We start from the raw sequence: 15,251 nt of genomic DNA, 5'->3' as shown, positions 1-15,251 counted from the left end.
AGTAATGAAAAAAAAAAAAAAAGACATCCTTTATCCATGATAATTTGACAGTAGTTGTTATTATTAACACAGAAATAAAGTGATCAATGCCCTCTCTCTGAAATACAGAACTTTTCATATTAACAGGTGACAAGGTGAGCGATCTTACTGGAGCTCAATTAGAAACCAATTCTGAAAGGGAATATTTCACACTGAATAAGAACTACAAGGACAATACGAACACTGCTGCAAAGTTACAGAGAGCACAAGTTCTCCTCAAGACTTCTACACAGTGAGCAGGGATTGATCAAACAATGGAGAAAGTGTCACCAAAAATTCAACATGCAGCCGCTCTGCTATAGATTAGTAGAGAATTCAGGAAAGATTTGTGGTCAAATCTGCAATTATTTAGTCGTAAGTGGCCTTACTGCAGATTGCAGCCACAACAAACAGTTTTCATCAGACTTTTCATTATTCAAACACACAGATCCCAGTCTTGCAGGTGATATCCTGCTCTCACCATCTGCATCAGAGTTTATAGGTATTTCAGGAAAACAGCAAATTAAACATGGCTGAAAAATGCTGATTTTCATCAGATTTCCCAGTCTAGGTTTTAGTTTAGGGTTGTTATTTTTGAGCATTCAGAGACATTCATTCAGCCATCATTTCGTTATGGAAAGTGAAAAGTGATGCTCACAGGACTACCATTTACTTGTTAGGGTACACCCTGGTCATGGAATTTGACACTTTGGATCTCGCACACCTTAATGGAAATAACCTCCTAAGCCTGGTTAGATCCAACACAACTCAAAAACCTGGTCTCCAGCAGAACGTAAAAAATATAAGAACCTTCTTCTTTTAGGGAAAAAAAAAAAAAAAAAAAAAAAGAAATTTGCATTACTATCTAAAAGTTTAGTTTTAAATCTACAAGCTAGATACCAGAGCCACCCACTGTGAATGAGATGTGTGCGCTTTTACCAAGCCACTGGAATCTGACACAACCTCATGCACCTAGAACACTTTATAGAGCCACTATAATCAATGATCAAGAATCAAGAAGTATAACAAAAGAGCCCATATATTTTTTAAATACCTATGCCTTTATTGCACTTTTTACTATAATCTTAACTTACATAATCACAATAGTGTTTTTCAAATATTCCAATATAATATTAAGCAATTTTCTGAAGGACTGATTTAGAACTGTACTGCTGAAGTGATTTATACTTTAATTCCCATGCACTTATCTAAATTGAATTTAATCTGACATCTTATTACCAAGTTCTATTACATTCTCCTAGAGCTCTTAGTAGTCTTTTCTAAAATTGCCTAATTTATATAAATTTATGGCATTACCATGTATTGACACCCTGCTTTTCACCATTACTCTAAGCAGAAAATATAATAATATATCAGTCAGTGTACAAAGCCTCAAAGAACCCCAATATTTGACTTCTTTCTAGTCCTTCCCAGTCACAGGACTTGTTCATTTAGTTCCCTACCAATTCATGAGCAAGCATGACTGCACTGACCTTCCCCTTGCCTTAGTTGCTCCAATTTTCCTTAACAACTTTGAATGAGTTGCTAATCAAAGTGCCATCTCCTAAATCCTGCTGTTTTCCTTCCAATAAAAATTAGAAAAAATAGCTACATACATTCTTCCAAAAAATGTTAGACTTTGATAATCCTGGTGGGCCTCTTCCAACTCAGAATATTCTATGATTCTATGAAATATTGTTCATGTGTAGCAACACATTTCTGACCACAAGAACTGCTACTTGAAGTACCCCAAAGCTGAGGCCCTGGTAAATTTTAAGATCAGGATTCTTAACAGGAGAACCTACACTGCAGCTAAACTTACCCTAGAACAATTTTTGTACTTTTACATTATATTCCTGAATAACTGAAACATTAACTATCATTTTCTAATGCCATCAAAATAAATGTTATATCTGGACTTCATACCATTCAAATACCAGGGTTCCTCAAAGTCAGTGGCAGCTGTGGCATTTGGCACATTCAGGGATGACTGGTAAACAAGGGCTGAAATTGCACTTATTTGCCTCCTCTGCTCTTCCCTCTTAAAAATACTCAAGGTCAATGGCAACTCTGGATTTTTTTTTTGAAAGAAGACAGCTATCTGTGGAGAAATGATCCCCTCAGAGATCTTTAAAGTTCATATTAAAGAAAATAACAATGAACATTATTTGAATATAAATTGAAAAATATATTTCAGTTCTGTTCAGTTAATCAGACTTAAATCTCCATGGGAAACTTGCAACACAGTTCTCAATTTAAACACTTCCCAACAATTTACAGCTTCATTTTGCCAACTTTTCCCCGAACCACACTCCCGTGAATTTACTCAACCCGGAATGCTATGCAACAACAGCTGAACAAAGCCTGTGAAAAAGAGGTTTAATATGCTGATGAGAAATAGTGCAGGAAAAAGCAGCAGCAGCTCCTGAAAAAAGTCCTCCTTTTTATTCAGATGAAAGATATCTTAGCAATGCATCTCTGCTTTCTACACTTTAGATCAACATTGGCAGATCAGTTTTCTTCTTACCTTTGCACATCTATGACCAGAAATGTTAATTAGCTTTAGGACACTCTGGCCCATCATTAGCATCAAAGTGTGAAAAATATCGGGGAGGGGGACAAGCAGAATGATGCAAAAGCTACTTGAAAGATGAACCAAACTTCATAATTTCTTGTACTTGTGCAGAACTGCTAAATTGAATTGGGTAGTAAAACTGCTGTAACACAGATCCTGTTCAAACCCTCTGTTACATGGAGAGCAGGTAAAGTGGAAATGTGTATCAATAGCAACAGCTTAATCTGTTTTTCATTTTGCACTCTGAGCCAAAGCATAAAATTGTGAGATGTTGGAGTAAGTGCCCAGGTATTGATGGCTATGGTTGGGTGAGCCCCCAGCAAACAATACACAGAAACAGAGCCCACATTGAATTTTCTTACCAGGACACAAAGGAAAGTTGATTCCAAAGGATGAGATTTGCATGTAGATACAGTTTCAGGCCCTGGAATTAGCCAGCACTGGGTTGAACTCTTGGTGCTGAAGGGATGCAGTGAATGAAGTGGGCACCTGCACCATCCAAACATACATCCACCACTGCTGGAACAATTCTTCCTCCTCCTCCTCTTCACATGTCTCTCCTACGCTGTCAGTGTTCAATTTCCAGTATAATACAGAGACATTTATATAACAGCTGTATCAAGGGAAAGGGATATATGGAATCATGAAATGGATGAAAATTAGGATCTGGCCCTTGAAGTGGATTTTGTATTCAGAGGTGGCTGATTTTAATACAACCAGAATATACAAACACACATTTATATGGTTTGCAAGAAAATGGTGAATTTCAGTTGTATTTTCACTATGAAATTGTTGGACTAAAATGCTTGTTTCCATAGTGAAACAAGACAAAAAGGCAAAAATTAAAAAAAATTAGAATCTGGAACTGATAGTTCTATTCCCATGCAAACAAAGCTGTATCTAAAGAAACCACTTGATGTAAATAATATAAAATGCTGCAAAGTATTACAGATTTTTGGGGGGTTTTAAATAATATAGAGAAACCCACACATTTTGTTTCACTATAAGTGAAATCTAAGCAACTTTAGAACTAAAAAAATATTTTCTTTTTCTTTCTCAAAAAATTAAACAATCTTTCATGTTCAATGTCAAAGGATTAACCTTTCTAACACACAAAGCAAAATTAACTGTTCCAGCTCTCAGCAGCTGACACGCAGTTGGAAGCTATTTGATGGCTTTTTGAGCAGGATACTGGAAACTTCATGTGCATCCACTGATTGCTGAGTGCTCCATGGAGCTGCTCTGGAATTGCATTTTCACACCAGTTCTTCCAGTGAAAGGCTGAACTCCATCACCTGCTCCATCACTGGCTGTATTCGGTTACTCTCACATTCTTTGCAATACCTGCACATAGGATGAACTACCTTGCCATCCCCACAAGCAACTTCTCTTACAAATCAGTCAACAGATTTTCTGTTTCATTTTAAAAACTCTGGGATTGCAAATTATTTATAACTTGAACCCCAAAGTAATGACACTATTGTTCTGACCTCTGTTGATTACTTTTAATTTATATACAGGTTAGTCCTTTTTCACCTTCTGGTCTTGTTTAAGAATATAACAACAAAGCAACCTTGACAAAATTGGAATCAACTGGTAATTAATATTCCATTTAATGGAGATTAAAGCCATGGCACTCTAAGAGGATACTGCACTTATTACATTAAGCTATATATAACTGCATCAAATGGAATATTTAAGCATTTTAAGTTGAGCATTTTATGCGTTAGTAACTCAATTATTTTCTCCAGAGAACAAGCGGTATAATATCACACTGATGCATGGGGAGTTATTTGAATAAATCTTCAGGCATCAGAATAGGATCAGATACCCCAGAGCCTCACTTAAATCAATAAAAACAGGGGGAAGTAGTGGGAAGAATGCTGCTTCTGGCTTATTTCACAGCACTGTCTGTACAGCAGGTACACCAATCATGCTGAAGACCTCGCTGCCTTAACTTAATGAAAATGTAACTCATACTTTCACACTTTCATAGAAGTAAAAAGCTACCTATATTACATCCTCATTTAAAATGTCTCTGCTAGACCTCTTGCTTCATGATAATCATGTTCTAATGAATTTGAGCTGCTTAGGTCACATTATATTTCTACACGGTCACAGCAGTCTCAGAAAACAGGTGAGAATGAATCAGTAGAAAGACTGAAAGGGCATAAACAAGAAACTTCACTAACAATTCCCTGCAGATAAATAAATGAATGTGTCGCTATTTGCCAACACATAACCTCGCTAACTCAACTAAACCAGCCTCTGTCTAAAATATTTTCTGTACTGTAGCCTATTTTTATAGCTCTGAATTTTATATGGGAAATATTACATCAGTAATCAATGACTGCAGAGAGAAATTGAAATGGAATTGAAGAGTCTTGAAATGAGCAAGAAAGGCAAGGAGAAAGAGAATGTTATGTTAGAGATCTGAAAAAGGGAAACAGGATTTGTTACTCTGTGTATATGTGCTTTGTTTTATACAGCATTTTCTTTTTATTGTATTGGCAAATAGTACCCATGGGTGGGGCAGGACAAATTGGAAATTAAAGCAAGAATAAGAGACTAACAAAATTGGCAGTGAAAAAGGTTTGAATCTGATTTGTACCTGATCCCAGCTGTAGCTGCTGCTGCAGGTGGGTGGCAGCCAAGGAGTTCCATCTTCTGGCCTCAAACTCCACCAGAGCTGTGGTGAAATCCAGATCACACTGTTAGTCAGAGGAGCACAAACATCAAACAGAATTCAAGCTGCAGCACTGCCCTAATTCATATGCTGCTACCCACTTTCCTGGTGGACTGTTGACAGCTGAGACTAACTCAGAAGCAAAAACCAATTTCCAACTCTTGTTTTGCTCAGAAATTTCAACTGATTTGGCATTGGAGAAAACTTGAAATTGAGCTGCTGTGGTGGTTGCCTGTTACCAAGGGACTCCTCTTGTGTAAGTGAGATTCCTACCTGGCTGCTCTCTGCCTTTTCAACTACTTTGTGCTGTTGAAAAAAGGATGTGGCCTTGGCCCACATTGTCTAGAAACTAAGAACTAACAAAATACAATACACATTTACATTAATTCATTAATATTACCCAAACAGCACAAACTTGGCTGCACTGAGCAAGATGAATATTTCTGAATATTTTGGGAAAAGCATCCAGCTGCTAGCTGGTGAGTCACATAACAAAATGCTCACTCCTCTAAAGAGTTATCCATCTATGTAAGGAATGCATGGGTTTCAATTCCCGGTGACACAGCCCACTTGACTTGGTCATTTTGATGTCATTTTTGACTTGATGCTACATAATTGCCATAATTCCTTGAAGTTATGGAAAGCTCCCCACAATGAAAGAAAATGAGAATTACTGCCTTTCTGCAGAACCTCCCCACCCCCCTTGCCTGCAGTTATTGCAGTAACTGATTTAAATTTTGCTGCTAATGAAAGTGTTCAAGATCTCCTTGTCCATTTGCTACAATTCTGCCTATCTTTCACCTTTCTCTTTCCCATGACTGTAGATTTGGGTCCTTGACTGTCAAGGATGATTTTATTCTTTTCATAGGCATTATTCCACTATGAATACATACTCACTCTTAACAAACCCAAGATTTCAGCCTTCCCCTCAGCAGGCTATTGTGACACTGTCACAGTTCTTATGTCACCTTTATAATTTGCAAATCCTTTTTTGCCTGAAGTGCCACTCATGGGTATAAGCAGACCTAAACTGTTTACACTGCCCACAGCTCTCACAGACTTCTCAAAGACCACGGGCTTATATTAAAAAATTATTTGGGAAAAAGGCTGTAGGCATTCTCCCTTCACATTTCTCCAGTTGTGCTGAATGCTTACATTGATATTTTCATCAGCAGTATTAATTCTACACACCATCTCATCCCTTAGTAATTTCCAGAAAAACCAGCATAACAGGGTGATACTTGAAGTGCTATTGAAGAGTTAGCCATGGAATTAAAATGAACTAGAGGGATGGGACTTCTTAAAGAAAGACCTATCCCCAGCTCCTCACAGTGGGATTTTGAAGGATTCAGAAATTGTAGGAGAGAGATGAACCATCTGTTCTGTCAGCTGGAGGAGGAAGGGGATTTAGAATACTGATCTAGAATAAACTCACAGTACAATATTACATCTTTTCTGGATATTCCAAAAAAGGAGACAATCATAATTGTCATTTTTTAAATTCATTATTATGTATGGTAATACTTTCAATTCAGCCTTGTGTCTTGGTCTGTAAATACTAGATATAGAACACCCAAAAGCAGAACCAGGTAATTCTAATGACTTTTCACATTTAAAAAAACAAATCCAGTGTCAGATCCCTGATTTTCTGAAAATTTCAGAACTAAATTGATATCTGAATTTTGCAGCTTAGGCCCTCCTATCTACTTTAAAGAGAGAAATTGAGAGGTTTTTGTCATTACTGATCTTTTGATTTACTTTTAGCTGCTAAGTAGCGTTACAAGAGTAACAAATGTGGGTAGAGATATGAAACTTTAGGTAAGGTTTAGCTGCAAGTACGTGTTTTCCATGATACTAACAAAAAACATCTACACAGCACAACCATCTGACTGATGAAGGGCATGTACAACAAGCTCCTGGTATTCTAGGAGTCAAAGGAGGAAGTATTATCAAACTATTTCACAAATCATATCAGTGTAAGAGTTTCCTGAGTAACTCTTCTCTCTTTAAAGTTCAGATGACTTGAAGTTTAACAAAAAATCTAGAGCACAAAAAAGAAGGCTGGGCTTCTCTAAATTAAATCAAAAGCTTCCATCAATTCTAGTTCAACCAAAATTTTGTCCTAAATTTAAGACAAAGACATGAATCTCATGGTTCATGAAGGTCAAAAGAAGGTCCACTACACATCCCTTTTCTCCTAGTTTGAACCTGCAGTAACATACAGGCTTTCTATATGAATGAGAACTTCAAAATTTAACATATTTAGAACACCTTTAGAAACCCTGAAATGAATTAAATTCTTGATATCTAATTCAGTGAATTCTAGGGTGGACCAGCAGTAATATGCAGCATAGAAGCAATTTGATTTATCTCCTGTATCCAGAAACCAGCTGGTTTCAGAACAGCTAGTTTCAAAATATCCAAAGGAACAACTGAAACTACAGCCCTTATGTGAAAAGGACAAAAGAAACAGTAAAATATTTTTTCATCAGAAGCCAAACAACTGAGCAGCTGTAATGTCTGTACTGAATCACAACTCAATCAATTCTTACCTAGTAAATTATCTGTAACTCTAGTAATTCACTGGCTCAGTAACATGGAGGGATTATGCTGTAGAACCCTACTGAAAATAAGTGCCCACAGCTCTGTTACCAGAAGTCAAGTGCCTTCTTCTCCTCACATGTCAAACCGGGTGGATTTGAGCCATCCCAAACCTCTTTGCCCTGAGCCTAGAGACCACTCCTTGTGATACAGCCCATATATTTGATTTTCAAATGAAAAAGCTGAGCAGAAATGAGGAAAGGCAAGCCAAACTTTCAGGAAATCCATAGGAACTGAACTGACTTCAAAGAAGCCGGTTAATCAGGAGCTGAGAACCACTCGTAATCACTCATTTCCCTAAGCATGCTATTTTCCCAATCTCAATGGGACTGCAAGTGAGGTATTCCGACCCTAGAGCTATCACCCTTCAGACAACCCGTGATTAATCAATCATCCTTTTCATGCAAACCTCCAAGTCTGCCTTTTGCCAATGTAATCTAATCTAATCATCATCTTCCCATCTTTGCAGAACAGTCAGAGCCTCCAACCACCTCCTGGCCTCAGGGGTTTTTGCAAGGCAGGGGCAGGACCCCCATCGGGGACAGACGCTCCGGGCTGCACAAGGCAGGACTGTAAATACCCACCACAGGATGCTCCCAAGGTTTGTGCTGCTCACCATCAACCATCACTGCCCCTGCATTTTCTGGAAAGCATTGCTAGGATTGTCACCGGCCAGTGGGTGTCTAGAAACAAGGAGTGGGCAGGCACAGCAGTGTTTGATTCCTGGAACAGCAACTGAGCATAAGAGGAGAAGGCAGGCTCATAACATGTCCATACAAAGAAACTTCAGTATGGCTCAATCCAAGAATATCCATGTACCGGTTTGGAATCATATTTTTATTACCAACAGATAGAAATGGATTGCTTTTTTGGTATCAGTACAACTTCTAAAAAATGTCCACAGTCAAATGGCAATGTGGGAAGAAGGTGATTGCATTTTTTAAATAGTTTTTTATTAATACAATCTATTCTGAACATCTTTCTAGTAATTCTCCATGACAGTAAGGCTACATCAAAGAGAGGGGTTAATGAGCTACAAGTTTCTTTGCAATATAAAAATGCAGTTCTAGGAGTTTTGCCATTTTTTAAGTACAATCAAATTACCAGTATTATGTACTTGGTCTATCTTCTCCTTGTGTGAAAAGGAAGAGGTAAGAACAGCACCAAAACTCTCTGAAAATCCTTACAACAGTTCTACCTTACACCTGGTGCACATTTTGTTCCCAGCCCAGCAAGAGCATCACATTCCAGTTGAGGTCTTTATGTTCTACCCCGTAACAAACACTGCTAATTCGTACTCTGGTTCTAATACAGAATCTCTTGACATTACAGAGAGCAGCAATGAGCAGATCTCTGTTCAGCTGCACAACCCTACACTGAGCCCCAGGCAAAACCAGTTTATCCATTTGGGACAGCATACACCTGTTGTTAGTTAATCCCCAGCTGACAAATTACAAAAGGGAGGATAACAAACACGTAGATATCTAAAATGAAGTGTTTTCAGCATGACTCACCTCATAAACCCCTGGAACCTAAATGGATTAGAAGTTTATAACAGGAGTTTCACCAGGATGTTGGCTTGCTGCTAGGGCTGGCTTCCAAAATAAAGTTACAGATCCCAAGGCATATTTAGATTTCAATAACATGAACATACTAACGGCACTTACACCCTTGAGAAAAAATTCTAAGGCTGTCTCTGAGCATTATAAAGGCTGTTTTATTCGCTTACCACTAATATCTATCTTGCTTCATTATAAAGCACTTGAAGAAAGCCTTGTGCATACAGAAAATGTTTTTTCTTTCCTTTCATCGTGCATAGCTCGCTTGCCATCTAGTGGGCACAGCACGTGAATTAAAGCACAGCTACTCTCGGCAAGAAGTGAGCAGTCACAAAGCGTGTGCTTATAACAGCTTTGAATAAAATATTTTAACTAGCAGCAGAAAATTATTTGCATAGCTAGCAGGACTGCCTGTTAGATTGCCTTGAATGATAAATTTTGTCCAAGTCCTAGGCAACCTCATAAAATAAATCTTTTAAAAAACACTTTCTTCCATGCCATAGGTTCTTTTTAGTCTCAAAAAAATAAACCACACTGATGAAATCAGATTATAGTTCATTTTAGAATACTGCCGAGATAATTTGCAACACTAGACTACTGAGACAAAAAACACAAGCATCCAAAGCCTCCATCTTCAAGAAAAAACAAAACATCCTCTCATTTTTAGTCTGGAGAATGAAGAGTTAAGAAAAAACATCTTGCACTTCCTTGATTCAACCCCCCAAAGTACAGTCAATTAATTACACGTTTAAATTAAGCATTTGATTAAGTGTCTTCCGTGACCAGAGAGCTCAGTATCTTATTGACCTATGAGTCTGAGTTACAGCTCATTTGCTTTGAAACCAGCCCAGGACAATGAACACCAGGAAACAATGATTTTGTGCTTGCATGCATCTATTTAAAAATGGAGTAAATCCTTAAATGATACAGAGCTGAATCAGACTGAAAGGGTCGGTAACCCTTCAAAGTTTTATATAATTCTTTCAAACGACACTTTGTGTAAGTTTTAGTATGCTTCTGCATTGTCAATTTTAAGGGGATTAAAATACTTGAAAAATTCCTTATAAGAGTCAACAGAGGACAAAAAATATTTATCAATCAGAAAAGAGAGATTGTACAGTCCCTCTAATTTCCTGTTCAGAAAATTATATTCTGACCCTGAATGTAGACTGAAATCATCAAATAACATGCTGTGTACATTTTTTTTCTTAATCAAGTTAAACATCTGCTAATGACCACAGGGAATGACATAGGCCACAGCTGGCTAGATCATGCATGTGATTACTGCTTAGCCATCATTTATGTAATTAGTTACAGACCTACTAAGCTACTTAAAACACATGTTAAAAATCTAATGAGGAGCTGACACCAGTGGGTCTTTATAGCATGCTTAAATCCTTCCCAAAAAATGTTTGAATACGTCTCTGACAAGCAAACAGGATACATGCAGAAAATGATTGTACACCAAAATATTACTGCTTTAAAGGAACACATGTATTTACTCAAGGGAATATTTCTGAGTATGCATGTTTTCAAAAGATGTATCGACAATACCCTTTTCTCATTACAATCTCAGTTCTATAGGGCTGGCAACACATGGGGAAATTTTTATTGTGGCTAGTCATATTCCAAAACTTAAACCCTACCAGGGAGAACTGGCCTTCCAGAGGGAATAAATACAAGCACTTGAGTGAGTCTCTCAACAGCAGTTTTGCTAAATCTATGTGATTCTGCCTTTGGCCAACATGGAATGAGCTGCTGGATTGGGGCCCAGAGGGGCACTTCCCAGCAATACCTGCAGAAAGCCAGATTCAGATGCTGGCAGCCTCAGCCCCAGGCCAGCCCATGCCTGCTGCTCCTGTTCAGGATCTGCCTGCCAGGAGCACCTTAACCACTGCAAGGGTGAGACCAGGACACACTGAAATCCAAGCCATCACTTATAAAACAGCCAGTATCAAGGGGAACTGTTGGAATTGTGCATAATTATGGTCCTTCAAACATTTCAGTTTAACATCAGGGAAGTGCAAAGTGAGGCAGAATGGCAGGTAATGAGGAAGGAGTTTTGTTTTCTCAACAGGCAGCATTACAGTCAGAGCTCTCCTTACAAGCCAGAGGATGTCTGTTGAGCGTAGGCATCTCATTTGGAAGGGTGACATGGGATATATCAACACAGAATGTTAAACACTGTCTCCCATAATGCTGTGGAGGAGTTTCTTTACTTGTCAAGTTACAGGCTCTTTCAAATAAAACTTTCAGTTCTGTTCCTCAGCTTTTTCTTCAAAATTGGATGAAGCCCTGAGCAACCTAATGCTGGATTTGGCCCTACTCTGATGGGGACTGGACCTGCTAAGCTACTGACCTGGCAAGTTCCCTGAACTATTCTTGAGGTGCATTTATTGCTTGAGACAAAGTACAAAGAACAGGTGTAGTTATACCACAGAATGGGTTCACCACCAAAGAAAGAATATTTCCTTCTTCATCTCTTCTGGCCAACAAATCCACATCTGTTAAAAGTAAGCATCATAAAAAGGTAATCAGATCAATTTTAATTCCAATCAGTACAGAGAGCAGATATGACTGGTGATCAGAACTAGACTCCTGCTCTGAACTCTTCTCCAGATAAAAGTTAGCAAGTTCTCTTCAGAGTCCCTAAGAAACAATAACAAAATGCACAACCTGAGAACTCAAACACCCAAACTTCAGTGTAATTGATTAATATGATAAACCAGACAGATCTACATAAAACAATACATCTCACAATAGTATGTTTATTACAAATGCCTACAGGAGTATGTAGGCAATGGAGCATGAAGAAGTATTCATTAAGTTTCAGCTTTTCAAGCTATTAAACATTCTGTCCTGATCACACCAAACACTTTGGTGTGTTACTAGAGGACTATTGCACTCATGTTTAAAAGCAAGAGTATCCTTAAGCAACTTGCAAAAATGAAACTTCATTCAACCATTCCAAATTCCTGTTGTTTGCACACATCAGGACTGACTCCAGCTAAGTCAGTAACAAAACACTAATCTTTACACAATGTAAGATGAAAATCCCCTATTAAGAGAGCAAAGCCTTTGCATTTCTATCACAAGCTCAAGCAGATTTTTTTACCAAGTAAATTTGAAAATTTATGATTTGGAGCAGAGGCCTAGATACTCAAAGAACTGGATTTGGCTGTCAGGTTTCAAGTTTTGCAGTCACACAGCAAAGTTAAATATCTGAACTATTTATGGTTATTTTTATTTTAATCTACAGGTAGATGAAATAATAGGTGTAATCATTACTCCAAATTAAAGATTCTGCATGGATAGCTCCATTTCTTACTTAGGTATTTCTTAAAGACTGTTTTTTCTAAGTTTCTTTTTCTTTTCTCCATAGTTTTACAAATGGTATAATACCGTGTTATTTATTTCCATCTTTATTTTCCTTTTTTTTTTTTAAATAACAAACAGCACTAAAAGCACAAAAAAAAAAAAAAAAAGATAACCTGAAAACTCTTTAAAAAGTCACAGAAAGCCTGAAGAAACAAATACCAAGGGTCATACCAAAGACCAAAGGTCATACACAGAAGTAGGAAATTCAGTAGAACTTTAAAATATTTACACCTGCTTACAAGGTAAAAAGAAAGAGCTTTACAAATGTATATTTTGAAATGCTGAGCATTCCCACAATGTGTTAAGTATCGTAACTACTTAAACACTTCTACCTACATAAATTATCCATATTGTTTCTGTCTGATATGCATATTCCATTTACACTCACATTGTAATTTACTATGACTGAATTTAGCAAGCCAACTGGAAACAAACACCCTGAATCCTGGGTGAGCTCTCAGAGCTCCACAGTGTTCAGAGGAAAGACAAATGCTATGCCCCTAACAGGAATAAAACATTCCCTGCTATACACTACACTCCCAGCTCCTTTAGCAGGAGTGTAGTGTATTTCTGCATCTTCCTTTGGGTCCCTGCTCCCTCAAGTTTGAACACCAGCCTATTAGGGAGTAACACCCTTTTCAGGTATGGGCATATGGTAACACAAAAGTTGGTAGCAGCCAGTCTGTTTTCAGAGTTGTAACAAAATCTGCAGACAAAAGACTTAGGAATAAACAGTGTGATTTGTGATTCTTCCTGCCATGCTCAGGCAAGCAGCCACATCACATTTGTGAGGACTGTTTATATGAGCAAACACTACTTAGAGGGAATATCACTTGTAGACTTGGACCCAAATCAATCCATTATGGCCACAGGATAACATTACAAATTAAACTGTAAAGCAATTAACACCATACATACCAGAAGTCTGTAAAAACCTCACCTGGGAGTATGAAGTCTCCTAAAACCCCCTTTCTGCCCTGCATTTTAGCTGCATTCAAGATAACACCTTAAGTGCCTATATTTTCCCCAGATGATAAATTATAATTGTAATGCTAAAGGCACCTCAAAAACATTCTTGCTGCTCTTGGAATCCTGTAACAACTTCCTCGTCATGAAAGTCCAGTATCTAGAATTCTGATTCAAGACCAGTTTTTTATTGCTGCAATAAAGTGAGAAAAACAGAGGGAAGGACAGCGACCAAGAGAACAGCCAGCGTGAGGGGGGCGATTACACCTCACAGTACCATAACCTGGTTTTAAATACCCGTGCTTATGAAATTCCCACAAAGCCCTTCAAGAGAGTGCCAGTATTACTTTATCAGAAAGATACTCCAATTGGCATTCTATAATCTCACAATCTCTGGACTATTTATGGTCCACAAAAATTTACAGCTTCCCACAGCCTTCCTCACCACCCCTCCCCATGAAGGGCTTGTAAGTCAGTTCACAGAGGAAAGATGACTGGGGGCAGTGTTTTATTGGGTGTGTATTTAAAACAAACAGAAAACTCCAGCGTGTAGCAGGAAACTCGGGCAGAGCACTAGACCAGGATTCGGGAGAAAAACATTTGTGTCCATTCCTGAGGGGGTCTCAGGGATGGAGGTCTCCCTCCTCTGCTCTCCCTCATGTGGCGTTGTGCTGTGGAAGGACCACCCCGCACCGCGTTACGATAATTCATTCTGACTAATTAATTCCTACAAAACCTTCACTTAATTGTGGGGAGGAAAAGTTTACCTCCGACTTGGCGGGGCACTTACAGCAGAGCTGCCTCCAGAGAAGACTTCCACACGGCCGGGGCTGGGCTTTGGCGGGGCCGGGGCTCCCGGCGAGGGAAGCGGGGCGGGGGACGGAGGCTGAGGGCCGGGGACGGAGGCTGAGGGCCGGGGACGGAGGCTGAGGGCTGAGGGCGGAGGCTGAGGGCGGAGGCTGAGGGCTGAGGGCTGAGGGCTGAGGCGGCGCTCGGAGCGGGCGGTGGCCGCTCAGGTAGGGGCGGTCCGAGCGCTCCGCCCGCCCCGCCCGGCCGTGCCGTGCCGTGCCGTGCCCGCCGAGCCGAGAGCGGTGATGCGAGCCCGGCCCGGCCCTCCCCGCTCGCCGAGCCAGTCCTGCCGCGTCGGGAGCCGCGGTGCGCAGGGCCCGCCCCGGCGGCGCTGCCCGGCTGGTTCCGCAAGTTTGTGACAGCTCCCTCACGGGAAGCCGAGGCTGCCGCGGCGCTGCGCTGGGGCCGGGGCGCTCCGCAGGACCGAGCTCTCCCCGCCGGCACCATGTCCCGGGACCCCGAGGAGGTGAACAAGCTGACGGAGAGCACGTACAAAGTGAGTACGGGACGGGGAGGGGCTGCCCGTGGCCACCTTTGCCCGGGCACCGGGGGCCGCGGGAGGCGCGGGGCAGCCGCGGCTCCTCACGCGGAAACGCAGCAAACTTTTGTCTTCCCCCCC

General features: G+C 39.9%; 2 protein-coding genes across 10 annotated transcripts in view; one reads left to right on the top strand and one right to left on the bottom strand.

The window, feature by feature from the left end:
- LOC111936041 (uncharacterized) overlaps positions 1-15,251 on the bottom strand; it is a 47,355-nt gene that overhangs the window by 31,910 nt on the left and 194 nt on the right. For 2 of the 9 annotated variants that reach the window (XR_015277424.1, XR_015277425.1), the window contains exons 1-3: positions 14,551-14,812; positions 5,205-5,282; positions 2,956-3,206 (exon numbers count right to left, since the gene is read on the bottom strand). Coding sequence is in view for 1 of the 9 variants with exons in the window: in XM_086854791.1 (XP_086710917.1) it covers positions 1,945-2,119; positions 2,956-3,099 (319 nt within the window). In the remaining 8 variants the exon portion in view is untranslated. Of the gene's footprint in view, positions 1-1,944; positions 2,120-2,955; positions 3,938-5,204; positions 5,283-11,798; positions 11,944-14,550; positions 14,851-15,251 lie in introns of those variants that run through there. The other 7 variants (XM_086854791.1, XR_015277428.1, XR_015277427.1 and 4 more) reach the window with 7 other exon arrangements.
- BAIAP2L1 (BAR/IMD domain containing adaptor protein 2 like 1) overlaps positions 14,832-15,251 on the top strand; it is a 34,424-nt gene continuing 34,004 nt past the window's right edge. The window contains exon 1 of the mRNA XM_023936760.2: positions 14,832-15,128. Coding sequence (XP_023792528.2) covers positions 15,078-15,128 — 51 coding nt within the window. The 5' untranslated portion in view covers positions 14,832-15,077. The remainder of the gene's footprint in view (positions 15,129-15,251) is intronic.

This window comes from Cyanistes caeruleus, chromosome 17, assembly GCF_971803275.1.
Source record: "Cyanistes caeruleus chromosome 17, bCyaCae1.hap1.1, whole genome shotgun sequence".
In the NCBI taxonomy this organism is placed as follows: domain Eukaryota; kingdom Metazoa; phylum Chordata; class Aves; order Passeriformes; family Paridae; genus Cyanistes; species Cyanistes caeruleus.
Note: the sequence above shows the minus strand (reverse complement) of the source record. Positions and strands in the feature narration are given on the sequence as shown.